The sequence below is a fragment of the Antedon bifida genome, chromosome 4, assembly GCF_963402885.1.
Source record: "Antedon bifida chromosome 4, ecAntBifi1.1, whole genome shotgun sequence".
Taxonomy (NCBI): Eukaryota; Metazoa; Echinodermata; class Crinoidea; order Comatulida; family Antedonidae; genus Antedon; species Antedon bifida.
In genome coordinates, this window is record NC_136229.1 from 6789588 (window position 1) to 6814591 (window position 25004).

At 35.5% G+C, this 25004-nt stretch overlaps 1 protein-coding gene across 1 annotated transcript in view; it reads left to right on the top strand.

The window, feature by feature from the left end:
- Positions 1-2993: 2993 nt before the first annotated feature.
- Positions 2994-25004, top strand: part of LOC144839138 (uncharacterized) — a 46345-nt gene continuing 24334 nt past the window's right edge. The window contains exons 1-25 of the mRNA XM_078694451.1: positions 2994-3126; positions 4395-4532; positions 5275-5442; positions 5825-5895; positions 6210-6429; positions 7094-7276; positions 7883-7993; positions 8540-8665; positions 9228-9350; positions 10197-10358; positions 10911-11081; positions 11767-11922; positions 12272-12469; positions 13413-13547; positions 13944-14063; positions 14203-14322; positions 15223-15411; positions 15988-16149; positions 16594-16797; positions 17346-17537; positions 17867-18046; positions 19537-19731; positions 20484-20612; positions 21558-21722; positions 22163-22327. Coding sequence (XP_078550577.1) covers positions 2994-3126; positions 4395-4532; positions 5275-5442; positions 5825-5895; positions 6210-6429; positions 7094-7276; positions 7883-7993; positions 8540-8665; positions 9228-9350; positions 10197-10358; positions 10911-11081; positions 11767-11922; positions 12272-12469; positions 13413-13547; positions 13944-14063; positions 14203-14322; positions 15223-15411; positions 15988-16149; positions 16594-16797; positions 17346-17537; positions 17867-18046; positions 19537-19731; positions 20484-20612; positions 21558-21722; positions 22163-22327 — 3916 coding nt within the window. The remainder of the gene's footprint in view (positions 3127-4394; positions 4533-5274; positions 5443-5824; positions 5896-6209; positions 6430-7093; positions 7277-7882; positions 7994-8539; positions 8666-9227; positions 9351-10196; positions 10359-10910; positions 11082-11766; positions 11923-12271; positions 12470-13412; positions 13548-13943; positions 14064-14202; positions 14323-15222; positions 15412-15987; positions 16150-16593; positions 16798-17345; positions 17538-17866; positions 18047-19536; positions 19732-20483; positions 20613-21557; positions 21723-22162; positions 22328-25004) is intronic.

A 25004-nucleotide genomic window follows, 5' to 3' on the forward strand; every position in this document is an offset into this window, starting at 1 on the left:
TCATCTCTTTGTTGTATCAAAGATCATTTTCTTAAAGTATAATATGTATCATATGTATGATTTATTATGAAATTAAGAGAACAAAAGTTGATTAAGTCATCATTAATTGTGCATATTTAATTAAAAAAATTAATTTTGACAATCAAACAATTTTTTTCAATTCAACTTTTATTTCAGACAATTGTCCATATGGTATAACACATCACAAAGAAAAAAAAAGGATGAAGGAGAGAGGACCAAAACTTTTATCTATTGGTATATAATGCCTCTCTCCATTTGTAGTACATGTTTGAATCCATCAACAAATATTTATATATACAAATTAACATTCTGTTTTTGCTTTTCATTATTCTTGTAAGAAATCGGTAAGTCGAAATCCTCAAATATTCATAAAATGATGGAATATTGTTTTCCACAAACAAATTCCTCGCACTAACAAATCTGGGTTGTCCCAACAACCTCCGGAAAGCATCATTATAACAAACTTTAAGGCGGTTGATATCTTTTTAAAAATGATTAGACCATAAAGGAGAACAGTACATGTTAATGCAGTAGAGCAGTATGAAAATTTCCTACATAAAACATTACCTCTAATACATAGAGATCTATATTGGCGTTTTATATCTGCCTCATCTCTTAGATTCGAAGTTATAATATGGCCTAAGTACGTAAGATTAACATACTCCAGCGCTTTATCACCCAAAACGAACTATGACATTTTCCTGGGCCGAAATAACAAACTTTAATATTAACTTTATTCATTAAAGTGTTCATATATTAAAGTTAAAGGTATATACTTTGACAGCGCGTCATTTTTTCAAATCTTTAAAGATGTCATCATAAAAAATTATAATTCATTGCGGTATGCAATAATCTACTGTATCTGCACCAAAGTGGTTACTGCATAGTAAATACACGGAGGAATCTTTAACTTTTAGTCAGTTGTGTATGGCTCGGTGGTCTGTGCTCGTATCTATCAGCATCATCATTCTCACCTTTGGAAACGAAACGAAATAAGATTTTTTTTTTATTATCCATATTATTTGTTCAATTTTATTTCTTAGTGTATAGATTATACACATGATTTATAATGAAATTTAGATAAAAAGTAACTTATGTCTTTATTATTGTAACAAATGTGGTTTACGATATTATACACAGAGGGATCTTTGATCGGATTGTGATACCGGCTATTATATTTGCGTTAGCAAGATCCTATCATATAATATTATAAATAATAAAAGATTCTTACAAAATCAATCAATCAATATATCTTTTAAAAATCAATTATCTTTATTTAAATCAATGCATATAACATATAATTCGTCATAGTGACGAATTAAATCTAGTTATTTTTTATATTTTTAAATTCCTCTATTTTCAATTGTGTAGTGGTAGGCCCTACAAAAAGTACAGAGATTTTAATGAGTTTGAACTATTTCTATAATGATAAGAAGAAAGTGCATTATTTCCAAAGGAAATCATTTTGAAAATAAATTGTTAAAGAATTAATCGATTAGTCAATGCAACCGTAGAACAGAGTAGATGATACGGCCAAGTTTAGAAAGTTTTGACCAGTGACGGATTAAGTTTGGGGAGGGCTCACTGGGCCGCCACTTGGAAGACTGGCTATTTAAATCGCGCCATAGATATTCCTGTCACTAGCCAATAAAAAAGGCGTGCCTTGTAATTGGTAATTAAAAGATTAAGTAATATCAAATTATTATATATCATAATACCAATTAAGATCCAGGCCATCGATTTTCCGTTATGAACACCGGAAACCCGGTTCCGTTGCAAGCTCTGCCAACTTTTTCTTTTCGTCTCCTTATAAGCTCACTCTTTGGAAAGGTCGTGAGCTGAGAAGAGTGGAGTACTTAATGTTAGTTAGTTCAAAAGGCGTTAACAAAGATGTTTAACCGTTGTTTGTATCTGTTTATTAGCGTTTTATATGCTACTATTCTTGTACCAGTAGACGTGACTGCAGATCGTAAGTGAACTTTTATAGTTTGATGCTTGGAACATTTTTGTCCGTAACTGTAATTTGTCAACTAAATATATACACTTATGTGCCTGATGTTTATGTCAGCTGGTCATTGGATGTGGCCATAGTCCAATTATTACCGCTGTTGTAGGCCTATCTATGTTTTGGCCTAGACGGGACATCGATTACAGAATACTTCCTGTAGGCCTATGAATGAAGTATTCTCGCATACGACATTCTAAAGCGTGGTTCCCACTAGCGACGCAACGTAACGCAGCCTACAGCTTGGTTCCCCCGCCTGCGTGAAATCAAACCCACGATGTTTGCCGCACTATTGCGTCGTCGGTTCCAGTTGCGGTCTAGTGGGAACCACGCTTTAGCAACTTAAGAATAATGCCCTTCCAACAATTGTGTTTGCCCCCGACTGCGTGAAATCAAACCGTCACATCTCTGTTGCGTTAATACGTCGCTCTGCGTTGCAGTGCATCGCTAGTGGGAACCACGCTTTATACTTGCTTTACATTTTTAGTCCATCAAGCCGGTATACGTAGAAAATGATTGTTTAGGATAAGCGGCCCTCCTTCCCAAACTTATTTCATTCACTTCACTCCTATTCACATTATATGCTTATTTATGAAAATATCATATTTAAAATTAATAAAGTGTTTGGCGGTACAGTACTTGCATTGCTGTGAGTACGCTTAGACTTGGTTTTCATAGGACGTAGGCCTACGTACACAAGCGCTCAACGCAATACAAGCAGGCTAAATTAAATAATCGTGACGGCGAATCCATCGGCGCTTCGTTTTTGCGTTAAGCTCTGTCTACACTATCGAACTTTATGTGACAAAAATATGTGATGTGTCTATATATGGACACGATGATGTCATATCACTACCATACTTGGGCACATCCAACAATTTTTGGTCAAAATAGTTTGATAGTGTAGACAGAGGTTTATACATCGAAGTGAAAACCAAGCTTTACAACTCACATTATGACAAAAGTTATGTATATTATAACAGAAAGTTCGTGTGAATCAAGTCCTTGTGAAAATGAAGGAATTTGTACCCCTGGAAACGGAGTTGGAGTGTTTGAATGTGAATGTCAAACTGGATTTGCAGGAGTAACTTGTAGTGTTGGTGAGTATCGGTCAGTTATCGATTGATTGATTAAAGGGGCATTCACACCTGTTCCGCGAAACGGAACAGGTATGAATGCCCCTTAATTGATTAAACGGTGATTAATCATTCATCACAAATCGTGAATTTTGTTGGCTGACAGTTTAATTGACCGAGATTGCAAGAACCATAGAAATATGAATAATCTAGGTCCATATATTAAGATGTATTGTCCCCCAAAACATGAACATTTATGAATGTGTCTAACTGAACTGACTGGTTGGCTGACGAACTGACAAATTAAACTGACAGGTAAACTGACTAGTTGACTGACTAAATTGACTGGTCGACTGCAACTGACTAAATAAATTGACTGCTGCTGACTGTCTAAACTGACTATTTGACTGACTGGTCGACTGACTGACTGACTACTAAAAGCTGACTGGTCGACTGATAAAATAAACTAAATACTTTTGCTAAAATGACTGATTCAATAACCGTATTGATTTGAATGACTACCAGTGATTGAACTGACCGATTGTCTAATGGCTGTCCAAAGCGTCACCCCACGTCCTAATCAATACTTACGACGACCGTTTAAAAATACTAAATCTAAAAAAGGAATAATTTAATTATACATAATTGAAACAAGCACTTATTGTATATAATGTAACATAGACATTTAATTTGACGGTAACACTATTTTTAAATATTATCAGAGAATTAAATCCAATTGGGTGTGGTTTGCTAATCCATGGGCCTTCGATGATAATCCACGGTAATCCAGTGATTAAGGAGTGTTTCAAATTTGTTCCTGTCGATGTCCCACCTTCTTGATTGCTAGCTCATCCAAGTGTGTAAACTCGGCCTCCTATTTCCCTATTCAAACAGCGACTATTATATCAGGGAGCGGGGGAGGGAACATATTGCATTGATGCACCATTAGAACATAATGTGCCTCGATATATAACTATTCCTTGGCATTGCTTAAAATAAATAATATTAAACGGAGGAGCGCTAACATAAAAAAAGTACGGTAGAGTTCGTAATTTCACTTTAGCTGTCATGTGGTGGAGGTTGTGGTATGGGTCCGATTTGCACCCATACCCCCTTTAATATTGAACACTACTACTACAAAATATAAAGGACATACTGTGTACTTTTGCATCTTATCGGAGTGAAAGTTTCTTTAAACGACCAAAAGAAAAAAAAATCAATTGTATATTATACTGTTTTTTCTTTTTATTTGCCTCGACTGATAATTAGATATTCTCATTTTATTTCTAAAGGAAAACCTGCAGTACCAGTATCTGTGACAGCATCAGCTGTTGCTGGCGATACTAGAACAATTCTTATAGAGTGGTCTCAATATTCAACAAAGAAATCCAGTCAACCTGATGATTATACTCTGGAGTATAAGATGAACAGTAAGTCTACTGTTGTTAATTGTATTGTATTTCGAAGGTTAAATGGATGGTGAAAATGGGTGGGTGGACGTCACGATTCTATTTGAGCGGTTTTATTATGGACTCGAATGTAAACCTCATTTTCTCCATGTGTTAATTGGGTAATGAGTAAACACATCTACAGATGTAACGTATTTACTGTCTATAATTATTATGCCAAAGAAAAAAGCAAAATTCCACCCCAGCCGCGCCTAAAAAAAGTTTATTTTCGTAGAGGGCGTCAACAAAATCGACCATCCATCATCACATCCATCCATCCATGACCACCAGGTCAGCCAGCGCTAAAATCAAAACAGTTTTAACTTAACGCAATGTTAAACTCAATTTAAATAACTGTAGCCCATCATATAGTTAATACAATAATACATTTGTCTATCCATAAGCTTGTAGGCCTAGCTAATTAGTCGTAACACACAGTTTAGAGTGAGATATGCCTAGCTAGCTAAGCATTAGAGAGGCCTAGCTAGAGGGCCTATAGTAGTAGGCCTAGGCCCTAGGAGGCTTAGGTAGGCCCACCCAACCTAGCTAGGCCTAGATAGATAGGCCTAGACACTGGCTAGCCAGGCTATATATTTATAGGCCTATTTTGTATTCTATTGTGGCTGGGATGAGGATGTCCATGTGGCTGGGATGAGGAAGGGAGGAAAACTGTTTTCTTTTTAAGGCCTCATATAATCAATTTTTATTTATTTTTACATTTAAGCTAAATCTTATAAACGGGTGACGGCATCCATATTTGGAAATGAACGATCACACGAGGTGTCATCACTTCAACCAGGAGCGACGTACAAATTCCGATTGATTGCAACCAATATTGCAGGTGACAGTAGAGCTAGTCAACCCAGCAATGATGTCATTATTCCAGAAATGGGTACGAAAAATGTTTTGTTATTATACTCTGATAAAAAATAAAACCACAGTACTTTTGAATCCTCTTTTATGATGAATACGCTATTCAGAAGACTTTCCTGTGATTGTTAAGGATCTTTTTCTTTTCAATTTTATATTATTTATTTCTTTCCACCATTTTTGTGTAGAGCGTTTATCTAAAACTTGAAAACAGAACATTGTGTAACTAACTTGCCGTAATAAGGTTTTGGACGACTTCAGATCGGATTCAGATTCATGCTATGACAATATGAAATTACATAAAAGAGAATACAATAATAATTGATTATCGAAATCTAGTTGTTTTATTACTGTACATCTGATTGTGTCTCCCAATGACCATTCTATGTACATTGTATGTTTAGCACCCTCAAGTCCACCAAGAGAGGTGTCTGCAAAAGCAAAATCTGCCACAAAAATCAGAGTTCGCTGGAGGGTAAGTCTAGTGAATTTACATTAATACTCACAGTATACTATTAAGAACATTCATAATTACAAATATAGTTTATCTGTGTTGGTAATATAACGATTGAAACATTTACATTTCGTTAAATAACCACTGCCGGAAATGGTCTAGTTAGCATATGACATTTCAATTTTTGTGTTTCAAACGTTATTATTCATTGTTTGTAGATATGAATATCTGATTATAGGGAGGGTGGTGCAGAGGATGTAACATCTGCCCACTCCCACCCTCTGGATTCACCACTGAGTACTAAATCAAAATTTTGATTCTAATTGTTGTCATAGAAACCATACAGAGACGATTGGAATGGAGTGCTTCTTGGATTCCGGGTAATTTACAGGGCGGATAATGATGAAAAATATATTACGGTATCAGATCCGGAACAAAGTTATGTGGATCTACTAAACCTTGCACAAGACACCAGTTACACAGTATACGTAGTTGCATTTAACACTGCTGGTGAAAGTTCATATTCTGCGAGCGTAGTAGCAAAAACGTTCATGCGTAAGTCTGTCAATGTTGATATTTTACATCCTTTAGTTAAAGATGTATTGTCCCCCTGAAAAATAATTTTTTACATTTTTTTTGTTGAACATGCCATTTGAATGTCACATAATAGTTATCCACTGTCACCAAAAAATGCATCTAAACAAAATTTATTTACCTGAAATAACTGTAATTTAAAGCAAAAAATGGTCAAATTGTCTGCCAGCCAATGGATTTTTGGTTGAATTTAACCATTTATTATGTTATTTTATAAGTGAAAACATTACTTTTTTTCGTTTTTTTTCTACGGAAGTGATTACCTTTATTAAAACTACAAAATAACCTATTCAAAGTCTGATTTAATTAATCTTCATTTTTCATGTTTTTAGGGGACAATACATCTTTAAGCACTAAGTGACGTAACATAGGGATCTGAGGCCCCTGGTTTAGGAATTCAAGTGGAGGCCTTGACGTTTTTAGCCTTTTCGACATATTTGAATGCCTGTTTTTTGCCTCTATAAGCTCCGGAGCCCCTGGGTTTAACCTGTGAGCTCTCATAGCCGTTACGCCACTGTAAACACTGTTGATGAATATTCATTTTATAAAAACGTATTCTTAGTAGAAACCCTCCTTTGACACATCCCTATAAAATATATCCCCATATTATTTTTGTTTTATTTAGAAGGTGCAAAGCCAACAATTCAGTCTCGTATTGGAGGAGATCCAGGTACCCCGTCTCCAGGGGCTGTAAATCCACCCTCAGGTTCTGGATGTCCGTGTGTAAATGGCGGAAAATGCATTCAGTTAAATGATAGATATTATTGTATATGCGGACATCAATATACAGGAACGCACTGCGAGAAAAGTAAGTGTTTGTGATACTTTTGTACTTTAGTTTGTGGAAAAGAATAGAATGGCAAAAGTCAATATATCTCTAAAGCTCTGTCTACACTATTAAATAAACTTACTAGTTAGACAAAAAAAATGTGATGTGCCTAAATAATATGGTAGTGATATGACATTATCATGTCCATATATGAGCAAATAACATTTTTTTGTCACATAAAATTTGATAGTGTAGACCAGGCCTGGTGTAAACAGAGCTAAGAAATTATATATATTGAGAAATTGAATTTCAGTTCTTGCATACCTATACAGAACAAAGTATTTAAACTTTTTACTTGATCCAGCCCCATCCCTCAAAGTAATTCTCCACCTAACATGGTAAACCAAGTAGCATACACACTGGTAGAGATCCTATAGAGGTGGGGTTGTTCATGGCCCCGTCCCTTTTAATGGTGTACCCATTGAATAGATATCAACTTTGTGTTGTTAGAAAGCCTGCTGTTTTAAAAATGTGTTAATGTTTTTTTGCTTCTCCACCACCTGTGGTGAAAATATATATTTTTGTATTGTCTAAAATGGTTAGCAGAAATTTAAATAAATAAGATAAACATGTATCTTAATATAGGGATTAGTGACTTCTGCTTTCCGTGTGTGGACGGTACTTGTAAGTTGGCTAGTGATGGTAAATATTATTGCGTATGCCATGAAGGATTCTATGGAGAAAACTGCGAACATCGTAAGTATATTCGTAACATTACATTATTGTCGCTCTGTAATCCTTGTGTCCAAGATTTAGTTAATATAGACTCAATACTGTAATAAACTAATTAGGCACCTCAGACCAATGTGTTTGTAAGTTGAGAAAATTAAATTTTCAATATTTATTTTACTCAAATACCCTTTTCACACCTGCAAAAAGTAACTAGGTTTGCATAGTGTGAAGACAATTTTCTGGCAAATCTTCCGAGATTTCACAAGGGACCCCCGTAAAATCTGAAAAAAAGCACTGACAAGAGGCGAGAGATGTCCTGAGTTGCTGGGCAACTATGCTTTCTCCCAAGATTTCTCGCGATTCGCGTATGCATGTATGAAAACGTGTAATAAATTGGAATATCAAACCTAGTTGTAAAAAAGGATTTTAGTCTTTTTCTCACAGAACTGTGTGCTGAGAATAACTGTATACTACTATAATAGTGTATTACATTTAGGTATTATTTAGTAATTTTTTATTATGCTTCATTTTTACAACCTTACCGTGAGTTTTTTCTTTTTTTTTCTTCAGGTATTGTTACCGCCTGTACCAATAATCCGTGTAACAATGGTGGAATGTGTAAAACACATATCATCGACTTTAACAAGTACACATGCGAATGTCCACCTCAATTCACTGGACTACATTGTGATGAAAGTAAAGTCATATTTTAGATTGTTGATATTATGTATTTTTTTTTGTATTTATTTAATCACACTCTTGTGAAATACAAGACCAGCCAATTCTGGCTTATGAGTGAATATATGAAATAACAATTATAAATAGACACAGATTAAAAATAGACACGGATAAAAAACATCGAATAAAATAACTACTTTAAACAGACTTACTACGGCAAACTTTTTTTTTTTTCTTCTCTTTTACCGAGTAGAATTATGTGCCTGCAAAACAAAAATTTTGAAAGAAATACTCTGATGGCATAATGTGTTAAGCTCTGTCTACACTATACAAACTTTATGTGACATCATATTACTACCATATTTGGACACATCACACTTTTTTTTGTCAAACTAGTTTGATAATGTAGACGTGGCTTCAGGAATAATGTCAAAATCATTCTACTCCGGTTACTGCAGTTAACTGCATTAAATAGGTTAAAGAGTACAGTAAACAAAAGTTACTGCAGTAGAATAATATTGACACTGTCCCTTAAAAAAGCTTCTGTTTGGATTAATGTTACTATCATTTTATTTATCAGGAGTTAAAGGACCATGTGAAGAGACAAATTATTGCCAAAATGGAGGTGCATGTATCGAAGTCAGTTTAAAGATTTATAGATGCCACTGTCTCCCTGGATTTATTGGTCATAATTGCCAACAAGGTAAGTTTAACTTTATTGTGTTTTACATTAAACCATATTTCTAGAGAGGTTACCTCTTTAAAGTTCAATTTTTAGTTATACACCTTTAGGGTACAATAGGCTACAATCGGTCAACATCATTATCATCATATTCACATGTTTGCAGTGTTGTAGCCACCAGTTGGTCAGTTTTCAACCTGACCATTTCATCAAGACAGACACTACTGGATTAATCTCTTCCTATCACACACCATTAAATTTCCTAAAAAATATAACATACTGTGCACTTTGACGGCCTCATGACTCCCCTACTACCCAGCCAGGATCACTTCCTGGGCTACTGCTACACATTTCTTGTGGCTACAGCACTTGTATAGTGAGTGAGTGGCCAAACGGTTAAGACAGTGGAACCGTAATTACTTAGCCATAACATTGCCAAGGGTTCGAGGCTCACTTGCTCCATGGTTCTGGTGGTACTCTCGGATAAGGACTATAAATGGTAGGTCCAGTGTACACATCTAGTTCATGTGCACTTTAAAGAACCTAGTACATCTTTCGAGACGAGTAGGGGTTACCCCGGTGTACAAGTCCACACACACAGCCACTCACAGCTATTGGGAAATTGGGACTGGACCATTTTAGAGGTGTCCCATCCTTCACTAATGTACGTCTTAGTGAGAAGTTGAATAAATAAAAATAATTAAATGGTCATAGTTACTGTAAAAAACTTGCATATTTCGGCCACCATAACTCTCCTTGGTGCCACACACTTTAACATTTAACATTTTAAATAAAAAATGTAGAAAGATATGTGATTACAATTTAGGATTGTATTAATTTGTTGATTTTACTTGTGTGTTCTTTCAGTCGACGACAACCAAAATTCCTTCTCCTTTTCAAGTGAAAATAGTGAAAGTGATCTGCAGCTTTGTGTGCTTGATTGTGGCAACAATGGAATTTGTCGAGGCGGCCCATTTAATAGAGAGCAGTTCTGTGACTGTTATGATGGCTACACTGGTGAATTCTGCAGTAAGTCATATCACTTATTTGGGCATATCACTACCATATTTGGGCATATTACTACCATATTTAGGCACATCACACTTTTTTTGTCAAACTAGTTTGATACTGTATATAGAGCGTAAGACAAATAAAGCTTGGTTCCCACTAGGAAGCGGCGTAAGGACGTATATGCAATGTAAGTAATTTGACCAATCACAAGTGACAGTTTGGATGATTTTTGTGATTGGCTAAACAACTTGTGTCCTTATGTTGTGACCAGAGTGAGAACCAGGCTTAATGTTGACAATAGGAAGCTTTTGCTTTCGCTACCCACGACTTTCTAGGTGAGGTTAATCGATGTGTCGTCTAGAAACGATCGAAACTGTGTCAACGTAGGGAACGATGAAACAAAGTCCCAATATCCCTGAATACGCATGATGAAGTAACATGACACACTTTGATCATTGGTCATTGTAAAACGAACACTCCCTATTATCTCTTTTCGTAAATGTCATAATAAATAATAATGAACTATACAAAACAAACATTGAATTAATTTTATTGCATTCATTTTTTTAGCAATTCCACCAGTGTCCGAAGGTCCTTGTCATTCACGTCCATGCTTGAATGGCGCCACCTGTAGTCCAGTACCTGTACCAGGTGTCGACAACCTAGTTAATAACTATGTGTGTATCTGTGCGATTGGTTTTGTAGGCACTAATTGCCAAATAATTACTGAACCAGAACAAGGTATGTTGTTTTCAAAGTGGAGCTGTAGCTTGGTGGTGAACATGCCTGCCTTCCAATCCCTAGGTCCTGACCTAGTTGGATTGGTTTTGTAACTCGTAACTTGTAACTCGTGACTCTTTCAACTCCACTCCCTAAGCCTCAAATGAGACTTAGTTTATAAGCATGATAAACTATAAAATATTTTTAGCCATCCTGTAATTCGGGAGTTTGTGCTCGCTGTTGGATACGTATAAAAAAAAAATTAATCTTGCTTCTAATTTGTATGGATTTCTTGATTAAATTAAATGATTGATTAAACGGAGTATACTTAGAACATTTCAATCTCTCAGACACCTTTATCACAGACTGCTTGGTGATAAAGCAGCCTGGTTGCGAAACGTTCCCAGTAAGTATACCCCATTTAATCAAATCAGCATATGCCATGGTGTTTTTATATTTATTGCTAATCAAAATAACAGCATTAATTTGGAAATTGATGTTAAAATAAATCAGTATTTAAACAATAGTGGAGTGTAACACCTGTATTTAAATATTTTGGAAGACTACTTGCTGTAATCAGCATTTTTAATTGTGCTATTAAAAAAATTAAATTTATATTGTATTTTTTTATATGTGTGTGTAACTCTGATAGCTAAATGAATTCAAAGTTATTTAAATAAAATAAACATGATTTCTTTTAATGAAGAATTGTGCACACCAGAAAGATGTGAAAACGGTGGTACGTGTCGTGAGTATATTGGCGATGAAGAAGATTCATATATTGATTCATCCTCTTTCGAGCATTACATATGTACCTGTCGTGTTGGTTACACTGGAACACATTGCGAAGAACGCATACCACGTGAGTAATACACATTGAACTATTTGGGGTAATTCAGTGTTTAACTCTTTAAAAAAATGTGATGTGCCCATATATGGACATGATGATCACTACCATATTTAAGCATATCACTACCACAACACACTTATTTTGTCAAACTAGTTTGATAGTGTGATGTGCCCAAATATGGTGGTGATATGCACAAATATGGTATTGATGTGATATTGTGTCCATATATGGGCACATCACATTTTTTTTGTCACATAAAGTTTGATAGTGCAGACATAGCTTTAGACTATACATCTTTAAACATAATATAATCACTCATTCTTATCACAACGAATTTCTTTTTTGATATTTTTATCACTAGTTGAATCCTCAACATCTTCAGCATCCGTCATCGGTCCATGTGACCTGAACCCATGTCAGCACGAAGGTCGATGTTTGGAATTACAACCAGCTGAAGAAAAAAGCGTAGCTAGCTCATTCAGCTTCAGCTTCAGCTACACTGAAGAATATTCATGTCTTTGTAAACCTGGGTATTCTGGAAAAAATTGTGAATTTTCAGGTAAACAATAATTTAGAAATATTTTGCATTTATTCTTGCATTTCCTGTATTATGAAGTCATATTTTTTTACTGCTGCAAACACAATCACATTATATCTAGTTAAAACTACTGAGTGCTTATAAGCTCAGTGATGTAGCTGCAAATTGGTGGAAAAAGTTAAGCTGGCTGAAAGACTTTGAAAGCGTGTCTGTCCACCTTTCATCTTTGAAAGTTAGAATTGATTAGAATATATTAATTGTTGCACATTAAGGATAAACACTCAAAAGTCTAGAAGTCAAAAAGTTGAGTATACCAAGAAATAATCCGCTACTTGTTTCTGAAGAATGTAGCCCAACTGTGATCTTTATAGGGTAGCTCCAAGTAGGTTAGTTGTTAGGAGCTCATTGTACAAAGCCTCTGCATTATGTGATACGGTTAAGCCAGCCACCTTATCCTCCCTTGTATTTATAACCAGGTACTCATTTACAGCTGAGTAGACTGGTAGTTGTCTGGAATTAAACCCGGGTCTCTCTGTATGACAGTCAAGTGTCCAAACCACACGGCTACTCCTCCACTCTGCTACCCAACTCCTGGTACCACCACTTAGCTTATTTCATGAGGCTTGTTTGATGTTGTTCCAAAGGTTTTATAATGTGGACAGGATTAATGTTGCAAATAGTTAGAAGAGAGTCATAATACTAATTATATTCACTGTTTTCAAACTGGAATTTCCCATTAGATAATGCAAAAATATAATATAATAATGTTTACTATAATGTTAAAATAACGATTGTGAGGCATTTGATAAATAGGCAAACTGCCTTAAAATGTCTTGACATGTTTCGAGAAACTATTCTCATCATCAGAACAGATAACAACGCCTAGAGTACTTGTATACCAATAGGACAGGTTGTATGTAAATGAGGAAGTAATAGTTTACTATAATGTAATAATTTTTTGAAGATCATCCAGAAGAGGTAGACCACTGTGAGAGAAACCCATGTAAGAACGGAGGAAGGTGCATTAATGAACCCACACGATATCGGTGTGAATGCTTACCAGGGTTTGAAGGTGCCAATTGTGATATTCTTCCTCCAGGTACATAGATTTTCTGTTTATTTCTAGAAATGATTATAGTCAATTTGTACTTATATACCTGCATAGAAAAAAAAATTGTTAAAATTTTTTTAACACTATAGAAAATCCATTATACAGGTATTATTCAGTCCTATTTTTTAGTTCTCTTAAGCCTTGTCTACACTATCCAACTTTATGTGTCGAACAAATGTGATGTGCTCATATATGGACATGATGATCACTACCATATTTAAGCATAGCACCACCATATATGGGCACATTTTTTGGACATAGTTTGATGGTGTAGTGTAGACAAGGCTTTATAAAAAGTTGAATGCACTTTTCCATGAATGAAGGTAATTACTTCATTGACATTGACTGATCATTAATGTTGGTGTATTACTTTGTATTTAACAGTCCATGATCCCTGTGTGATTAATCCATGTCAGAATGGAGGTATATGTATCAAAGAAGGAGCAACGTACCGATGCCAATGTCCACCAGGAGTAGAGGGAGATACTTGCAGTATTATTTCAGGTACAGTAATCCATGTAAAAGTGATTTTGTGTAATTGTAAGTTAAGGACATTCTGCGATTAACATTGCCCCTCCTGATTATTAACATCATACCTCAACTGCCATGTAAAGATGCTATGTATTACTTTGTATTTAATTAGTGCCTGATCCCTGTGTGATTAATCCATGTCAGAATGGAGGTATATGTATCAAAGAAGGAGCAACGTACCGATGCCAATGTCCACCAGGAGTAGAGGGAGATACTTGCAGTATTATTTCAGGTACAGTGAATCCATTTAAAAGTGATTTTGTGCAATTGTAAAGCTTTGTCTACACTATGAAATGTGACATGTGATGTGATAAGTTAGTGATATTCCCAAATATGGTAGTGCTATGAGTAGTACATTGTTTTTGTCACATAAATTTTGATAGTGTAGACAGAGCTTAAGTTGAGGACATTCTGCGATTAGCGAGTGATGTAAACAAATTGCTCAACTTTCTTAAGATTATGAGTCATTTCCTGATCTCCACTAAAATGAATTTTCTCCAGATTGTTTTAAATATACATACTGCGTTGAAACACCGGTTCTCGTCAGATCACCAAAGTTAAGTAACGCTGGGCCCGGTTGCGTTCTGGATGGGAGACCGTCTAGAAATAGCGGCGGGTGCTGTATATAGAGTGATAGTGTAGTGATAATATCGGACTAGCATGTGATAGGCATGAGTTCGAACTTATCTGTACCATACTAATTGCATCCTTAGGCAAGATGCTTTACTTTCATTGCCTCATCCTTCGGTTGGGATGTAAATCCGTTGGTCTTGTGTACATAACAGTGCAAGTTAAAGAACTTGGTATACTTTTCGAAAAGAGTAGGGGATCGTCTCCCGGTGTGCTGGTCTGGTAGGCGCTGCACTGCTGGCTGCCGTGGGTCCGTGGAGGGCCTAATCTGAATTTCCTAAGTTTCTAGTTAAGCTAGAGGACCAGAATAATACATTTACCATTTAACATCCATTTATGTAGATCTGTTTTCACTATTTTGTATATGACTGCTTTACAACTCCTCTATGACTTTCGTCAAGATTAATCTTTAGATCTGCCTAACCTAATCAACTACCTTTACGTTTTAATAAAAATATCTTGTGACTATATCTATATTCATTAGATGTTTTTAAAATTGTAGGTAGGAGCGAGTCATCAGACATTGTTGTTGGACCATGTGATGAAAATCCATGTCAGAATGGAGGTACATGCCGTGCTCATAGAGTGCCTCAGTGGGAGTCATTCAGTAGTGCTTCCTCAGTTGAGAGTTACACATGCATCTGTGACGGAGGTTATGCTGGTTACCATTGTGAAATCAACACTGTACCAGGTAAGATGGAGGAGGGAACCAGTGGTCGTATTCACCATTCACACTTAGGCTAAGGGAAACACCTACCCTTAAAATATAAATAATCTCCTATTTAAAGTGAATACGATTTAAGGGAAATATTTAAATATTTGAGTGAAATACTTAATATTTAAGAGAAATATCTTAATTGATTGGTGAATATGGCCACTGGGGCACAGCTAGCTAATCTTTCCTATAATAATATTAAATTATAAAGATATGGCCTGCTTAGAGATGTAATATAACATTTGATATCCTCTGAGGGAATTATATTTTTAATAAGTCTATTTACACATATTCCTTCTATATGTCGATTTGCAATTAATAAAATGTATAATGCACAACCTGCATATGGAAATTAATATAAACAAAATAATTTCCTTCGGGAATATAACGTTTTGGATCCTGTGAGAGCTAGTCACGTAATCAATCATGTTCTCCTATTTACATAGGCTATGTAATATAATGATTATTATTTGCCCCGTTTCAAGTTGAGCTGCAGACTAATACTACTACTGACTACTACTAACTACTACTTCTATTTTCAATATTGTTTAGCTACATGTCCCACACCAGCAATCATTAATGGAGTCGCCATTGGCTTAAACACTGAAGGTGAGATGATCGAGGTTCACTGTAATGAAGGGTACACATTAGTTGGGCGTCAGTTTCTCACATGCATAGACGGAAGCTATGGAGACATACCAACTTGTGAAGAAGGTATGCTAATCTGGTCTACTTGTAAATCCTCTTGTTAATGTCTATATGTTACAAGAGGATCTCGCAATAGATCAATTTATCATTTTTGAGTTATTAATATTAATATATTTTGAGTAAATTATATTGGTTACTGACAATGCGTGGTTGAGTGGACAGCATGTTTTTGTATTTCCCATGTTTCAACTTTTTTTTATAATTAGACACAAATCCTATTACCTCTCCTCTGGTGCTCGACACAAATTAGGTTGTTTCTAAGTCCAAGCAACAACCAGGACACATTGATTAATCTGACCTACCCTATTTCTATGTTTCTTTGCAAATCGAAAGCACCCTATTAGCTCTATGACATGGAGGATAGGGAAACAATATTTTCAAGAATACTTGTTTGGTCTCCCTGTCCTGTACAATATGTTCTGAAAATAACACATATTTATTTTTGACTAGAGCTTAATACACCTACACCTCTACCAGACTTGACAACTACACCTCTGCCAGACCCCTGTGATCCAAACCCATGCTACAACGGTGGCAATTGTATTCCAGGCGATTTATTACCACCAGTTGCAACATCGTTCAATGGAGAAATGCAATTACTTTACCTGTGCCAGTGTGAGGCACCATATTCAGGGTTCCATTGTGACATCTTAAGTAAGTTGTGATGAATAGCTTATGGTAGAACTCCCAACTATCTGGACAATCGTGGGAGTTTTTCCAATATTTCAAGTCATCCTCCTGTTTTCTAGTAAAGTGAAATTTCTCCCTACTATAATTTTTAATATGGAAAATACTTGCATATGAAGGATAAATTTGTCCCAGTTTGTTCATTTTCCGCCATTGCCATTGTTTACTGTAAATACATTTATTCTTTATTTAGCCTTTAAAATTGAAATACATTTAAAACTAGGTAACAAAAACAAGACAGGTGGAAATCTAAGGAGGCAAGGATAAGCAAAAGCAATTAAAATCGCTGTAGCTGTAGCTCACAGGCTTGCTTATCCAGATGTCCTCGCTTGTTTTAATAGCGCCCTCTACAATTTGATCATTTAAAGTTCGACTATGCTTTCAAATTAGGACCTCCGTTAAAAGGGCCAAAGTAGAGCAATTATTTTAAAATGGCTTTCAAGCAGATGGAAATCAACCAATCCGACTTGGGTGTTTCTGAGTTGTTGATCATGCTTTCCCATTCTTTTTTTAAGATCCTGAGCGTTCTTATTCATCTGAGGATCTGACAAATCCATGTGCTGTGAATCACTGTGAGAATGGTGGACGATGCATTGTAAAAGACAGTTTGACCGATTTATCGTCACTTGGCCTACCTAATTTCTTAGAATTTGAATATGTGTGTGATTGTCCATCAGATTTTAAAGGATATCACTGTCAGATTCCTGGTGAGTTTTTATGCGGTAATCTTGGGTTCAAGCCTGTTTGTGCCATATTATTATGAATTATAATGACATTGATAAGGATGACACTGATGAGGGTGACATAGATTCAGGTGAAAGCGATAAAAATGATAAAGAGTATATTCATTTTTAAAAAAATGATAAAGTTGATATGGATGAATATTCAGTAATATGCCTTAACAACTGAAGAGATTGTTATTATGATACTGTATTGTTGATAAAAGTAATGCGAGTTAAGAAAAAAATGCAAAATAAGATTATGAGATGATTTTTATTTCGGCAATTTACAATTATCATTTTCTTGATTATTAAAGAGGGAACTTCATCATCGTCTGATTACTTTCCACAATTCTGCGAAGTTAATTTGTGCCAAAATGGAGGAGAATGTCTTGTGACATCTCTGGAGGATGCATTTGACTACAGTGAAGAGCACGCTGGCTATAAATGTATATGTCCGGTAGGCTATTTTGGAATGCATTGTGAATACCCAGAAGGTAAGTTATATGCATTTATTTGAACACACTGAATTACCTATACAGTGGCGGATCTAGGATTATCTTTTGCATTATTGAAATATTTTATTTATACTGGGCAACCTCTTCAGTCATAGACTGGTCTCCCAGAGGGCCCAGTTATGATCAGTGGCTGTGATGTACTAGTATACTAAGCTCTTTAAAGTGCACTGTATCTACGGTTTCTAGTCCTTATCCGAGAAGACTCGTTCTACCACCAGAACCATGTAGTGAGCAAGCTTTGAACCCTTGCTGATGTTATCTTAACCGCACGGCTGGTCCCCTACTTGAATCCACCTATACTATTTACACGTTACCATACAACTTACTACAAGTTACACAATCTGGTAACCATTTTTAAAATAGAAACACAGGATATGCCAGCCAATGATATAGATGCAGACCCCAGTCATTTTATCCCATAATGCAGCTAGTAATCAGCGCAAGTTGTGTCTTGATCTAACTGGGTTCCCATTTATACACCTGGGTGTAGAGAGACAAACGTAAGTAAAGTATCTTGCCTAAGGATACAAGCAATGCGCAGAGAGTTGGATTCGGACCTCGATCTCGCGATCAGTAGTCAAACGTCCAACACACTGCGACACACGCCCTTGATTGGCTCATGTGTATTTGTTATTCGTGACAAGCAAGACACTTTTCGAACCACAGTGTTTGACAAAATAAATAAATTTAATTTTAAAAAAAAATTAGAAAGTCAATATGGTCAAGATGTGAATTTACCTTTTTTATAAAATGTACCTAATAAATTTAGATGCTGCAGAAACATGGCGTATGACAACATGATTTAAAAAATAGATGCATTTTCATTTCTATCCAAATCACTGATTCTGTGATGGAATTGCCAACATTTAAAATTTATTATCATTATTTTTCAATACCATGGCATATGTTATAGCATGGACATAGGTCCATGGTTATAGCATATGCATACAACAAAATGTAAAAATGCAATTTGATATGCAATATACAAAAATGTATAATTATGTGTATATATAAAAAAGAAATGATAATTAGATTAATAAAGGTGGGTGATACCTGCAAAAGAGAGAAAAAATTATTTTTTCTGGAATGATCTCTAGTGAGTGTTGGCCGAGCAGTTAAGACAGTGGAACCGTAATTACACAGCTAGTGTCACACATAGGCGACTAAACCGGTACCCACATCAACTCCTTTAGGAGTATGGTGTGTAGAGTAGTTGAACACCTAGTTGGTACTAAAAACCAACTACAAGGGCGTCGGTTCAGGATAACCAATGACAGCCATCCAGAAAAAACCGCCAGCCCGGAGAGGAGATTAGACACCACTGGGAGATATGGCTTATGCCTGTGTATCATATCAGGATGAGTACTACTACTGTATCTCATCTGATACGATGTCATGTGACAACTAGAACTAGATTTCTATTGAATGTAATAAGGATTTTTGTAGTATATGTATATATTCTGTTTTAGTGACGCCGAGTGCATCATCACCACAAGACTATTCATCACCTGACTATGATAGTAGCAGTGTTGTTGTGAGCAGCAGTAGTTCTACAATAATTCTGCATACTTGTCGTGCTAAACCGTGCCTTAATAATGGAACTTGCTCAGACACTCCTACATCTTACACATGCTTATGTCCAAAAGAATATACAGGTGTCAATTGTAAGTACAATATGTTGCCATTTGACTTTTTGCTCATTGTTGTGGCGTTTGAAAGTTTATCTGTGGTGTACTGTTTGAATGTTTTGTTCTATAAATAGTTTTAAGCAATAATTGTGATGTGCAATATTTTTTCTACTTTTTTGATATTGTAACTTTTTATTGTGTTTTTTTCTAATTAATGTTTTATAGATGTTTTAATTTGATTGTAACGGGAAGATGAGTCTTACATTTTATATTTATTATGTCACAATAAAATATGTCTATGTATGGTGTTTGATGGATGGTTTTTTATATACTGTAGCCGTTTGCTGTTGATGTGTTGATGATCTATAGGTTCTGTTAATAGTCAAATGATAATGGACTGTGTTCAGAGATGTTTATTAGTTATTTCCTTTTCATTTCCTTGGAACATAGAGCCACTCTTGTTGTTTCCGTAACAAAGTGGTTCAACTGGTAGCCCAATGCAGTGATTAACAGTCCAAAACACCAGGGTAAGGTGACTTGTTCTGCCACCAGAACTATGGTGGAGGAGTGTCCTGAACCCGTGTCAATATTATGTGTAACAATGTCATGTGTAACAGTTCTTATTACAGTTCTTATAACAGTTTAATTGTATTTGTTTTTAAGGTGAAAGGCCCAGCCCATGTGCGAGTGTTATATGTTCTTTGATTTATATGCACTTTAACAGTTCTTATTAAGGAGTGAAAGATGCCAATTACACCACATAACAGACTTATTTCATTTGTTTTAAGGTGAAAGGATCAACCCATGTGCAAGTTACCCTTGTTTGAATCAAGCTAGTTGTCGCGTAACTGATGCACCGGGAGCAGGATTTGAGTGTTTATGTTTAGATGGATTCACAGGAGAGTTCTGTGCTCATGGTAAGTTCTACTCATGCAGGTGTCTTACTACATAGGCTAAAAAAGCAAAACAACAATAAGCATGTCAAATTTATTTTCGCAAAATTCTCATAGATTGAATTTAATTATCTCTGATCTTATATCAGGCCACTTCAATTTTATGTACATTTTTTTTTCTTAATGATCGGTTTTGACACAACACAATTTTTCAATTTTATATATCTTTTAAATTTCTTATATATTTATACTGTTTTACCTTTATATGTTTGAGGTGTAGTAGTATGGAGAGCCGATAGTGCTTAGCACACATGGCAATCCTCAGGGTTCTGTACTGTTAGGCATAAGTGTTTAGGTTTGGCATATTAAAGTGTTTTGCAGTTTTTATTGTAATTGGTCACATGTTTTCTCTACTCTGACATAATTTGTAATTTATACTAAGTACATTGAGAAGTAATCCTCGAGTGGGACTCAAACCCACGACCTCTAATTCATACCTCTGGACCACCGAACTCGCACTAATGGCTAGGGTTTAGATTCAAGCACAGGTAAGCAGCGGTACTGCACCACAGTGAGTGAGTGGCCGAGCGGTTAAGACAGTGGAGCCGTAATTACATAGCCATAACATCGCTCCATGGTTCTGGTGGTAGAATGAGTCTTCTCGGATGAGGACTATAAACTGTAGGTCTAGTGTACACATCTGGCTCATGTGCACTTTGAAGAACCTAGTTACTCTTTCGAGACAAGTCGGGGGTTACCCCAGTGTACTAGTACACACAAACACAGCCACTGTCACACACAGCCACTGTGCAATAGGGACTGAACCGTTTTTAGAGGTGTTTACCACCTGTTGGTCCCGATCCTTCACTAACATTGTTAGTGAGAAGTTGAATAAATAAAATGATTTGGAATTTTTATTGTATTATGCGAAAAGTCGGCTAATGTCTAGATACATTTACTTTTTTCTAGAAAATTGTGTATTGCCTCTTGGGATACCACATGGTGATGTGGCTGGTTCAACGAAACACAATGAGTACATAACATATACATGCTCAGAAGGCTTTACTCTAGTTGGAAATCGTCAACGAAAGTGCGTAGATGGTGTGTATGGAGGAAGCACCCCCTCATGCCATCGTATGTATTATTTCATTTTCTTTCATAACATTTATTTACAAACTCTGACAAAAAGAAAAAAAAAAACAATGCAAGAAGATAATGATAGTCAGAGATTGAAGGCAGATGCCCAAAAGATGAAGGAAACATCTTGTGATGGGCGAGCCATCTTCAATGTTATTTTAATCTGTTTATCCTGTATTTATAAAGCACCTAATGTTGTGAAACCTCTAAGCACTGAACTTACAAACTGAGAGAAAAACAAAAGAAGCCAAACCTCGTCGCTAACCAGAGTTCAGCCTGAATTGAACCCATGGGACCTCACCCCAGACATCAATAGATTTTTTCTATATAAAATATTAATCATGTATTGTTTGTTTATGGTCATATTTGTATTGTTTACTGATATGGACAGAGTATCTAAAATAAATATAAACATTATTAGATACATTTATTTTTAGTTAACTGTGACCCACTTTATATTCAAAATGGCATGGTCGTCGGTGACTTTCGTCATGGAACAAACGTATACGTTGTTTGTGAAGAGAATTTTGTGTATGAAGGAAGTCCGATTATAAGTTGCATGGATGGGTCTTACAATTTTGATGATATGCCAGTATGTAAAGGTTGGTGAGAATTACTTTGAAGATCTGTCTACAATGTCACACTTTATGTGACAAAAATGTGATGTGACCATATATAGACACGATGACATCATATCACACTTTCAATCACTGTCTCAACCAGGTCACTCATTTGTCACACATCACATCATAGAATCATAAAAATGAGGTATAGAGGACATGATGAAAATGATTGCATGAGCGACTTTCTTTCTTTGTTCCAATTTCGTGTGAGGAAGGAAATGTTATAGTCTACAATTGCGAGTATGTAGACATAGCATATCCCAGTATTTCAAGTTTAAACAGATTTTCCACTAGGCGAATTAGTTCGCACCAAAACATTTTACGTAGAAAAAAAGATCATGCTACCCTTCCACAAATTTATGCGATTTTCATGTTCATCACATATCTGCTGACCTTTTTGATTCGCATGAGTGCTCATTAAATTCATCATAGCTTCGCAAAAAGTAGAAACAATTCAAAATACTAATTTTGCTGAAGCGAAAAACTCAAGGAACTAGAATTCATCGCTGATGGATTTGGATGATGGAAACATGAATACGCATTTTTCTAGTAAAAAATAGTTGATCTACGCCTATATGTCTTCTGATATTTTTGCAGCGCCATTAGCAATGAGTGTTGGAATGGCGCTATATAAATCGGACAGGACAGAAACGCGAATTTACCTCTACCGATTTTCATAACATTCTTAATGCATATTCTCAGCAAATATTTATACAATACTGTATAAGATATTCATTTTTATTCAAAATGAGTATTAAACAGTGGTCCCACTGACTTCTTTGCATCTTCTTACAAATGCATTAGTTAAATGGATGTACAACTCATGAACCAGTTTGAACAATTAAGAACTGTCTTTCAGGAGATTAATTTCGCGTTCAATAATTATTAAATGATGATGCTAAAATATGTATGATTATTCATATTTTTATTAATGATTTGTAAATATACAAATACATTTTTTCGCAACATATTCAGCTGATGCTGTAAAATATGAACAAAAGATTCAGCTCGAAATCGCAGAATCTAAATCGTTTCTCTCAGCGAGGTTTTTCAAAACATTAGATGAACATGTTATTGAGTGATAATATTATAAATATATATTTGAGTCATAGAGTTTCAAAAACGGTAAAAGTAATCCATATAACTCCAGTTTCATTTTATATGATAATGAAATGGTACAACTATTTTATACATGCAAGCCAATAACCAGTGGGGATTGAACTTTCGAACATCAGCTCCAGTGGATTATGAGCGCTCAATGGCTAAACCAAGGGACCCAAGAGCATGAGCAGCCCCAATACAACTACCCAACGTTGGAGTGCTAAAAACAGGACCTTTTCTTCTTGCGTTACGCCACTGATAAATTTTGTAACCTATAAAACGGAAGGAACTAAACCTAATAATTAAAAGAGATTACTGATAATCATTAATACATTTTTGTTTTACCTAATTATTCTACTAAAAAAACTCTATGATTTAAATATATATTTATTATATTATTTAAGATGTGAATCCGTGCGTAAGTTCCCCTTGTTTGAACGGAGCTACCTGTCGCGTTGCTAAAGACCCCGAAACGGATTCTTCAAAAGGATTTGAATGTTCATGTAAGCAAGGATACACCGGAGAATATTGTGGAGAAGGTGAGTTATTTTTAGAATTTTACTATTATTACTAGTAGTATTTTGTTCTGGTGAAACTGAGGCTTAAAGCTCTCTTGGGCTCTCTAGGGCTTGAAGCTCTCTTGGGCTTGAAGCTCTCTTGGGCTTGAAGCTCTTTTGGGCTTGAAGCTCTTTTGGGCTTGAAGCTCTCTAGGGCTTGAAGCTCTTTTGGGCTTGAAGCTCTCTAGGGCTTGAAGCTCTCTAGGGCTTGAAGCTCTCTTGGGCTTGAAGCTCTCTAGGGCTTGAAGCACTCTTGGGCTTGAAGCTCTTTTGGGCTTGAAGCTCTCTTGGGCTTGAAGCACTCTTGGGCTTGAAGCACTCTTGGGCTTGAAGCTCTTTTGGGCTTGAAGCTCTTTTGGGCTTAAAGCTCTCTAGGGCTTGAAGCTTTAGCTGGAAGCTCTCTAGGGCTTGAAGCTCTCTAGGACTTATTTGGCTTGTTGATCTGTACCGTACATGTACATTAATTAGGCATACTGTATTAAGATGGCAATACATTATTAGGTTTTTTGTAGTTAAATGTACTATAAACTTTGGTAGGCAATTACTGGATTTAAAATAATATAACTAACCATTTTTTTTTAGTTATTGATCCTTGTAAATCACAACCGTGTCTCAATGGTGGAGAATGCATTGATGATTTTCTAACTTACACATGTAGTTGTACTGAAGAGTATTTTGGTGACAAATGTAATCATTTTTTTTTGTATTTAAATATATCATAACTGTTCTCTTTGAATCTTATTAAATCTCATCAGTGCAGCTCAGGTTTTAAAATTATTATGAACCACAAAACTGTCACAATATATAGCCTGAGCCAATTATATGTTGGATATTAACATGATATATAACTAATACTTATATATGTTATATTTTAAAGCTTAAGCTTCCAGTGGGGTATCCCTTTTCTCATTTTATTATGTATTATTTTAGAAAATGTTATCTGTACTTTTGTTTTTGTTTGAGAAATAAAATTGATTATTGATATTGATTGATATTGA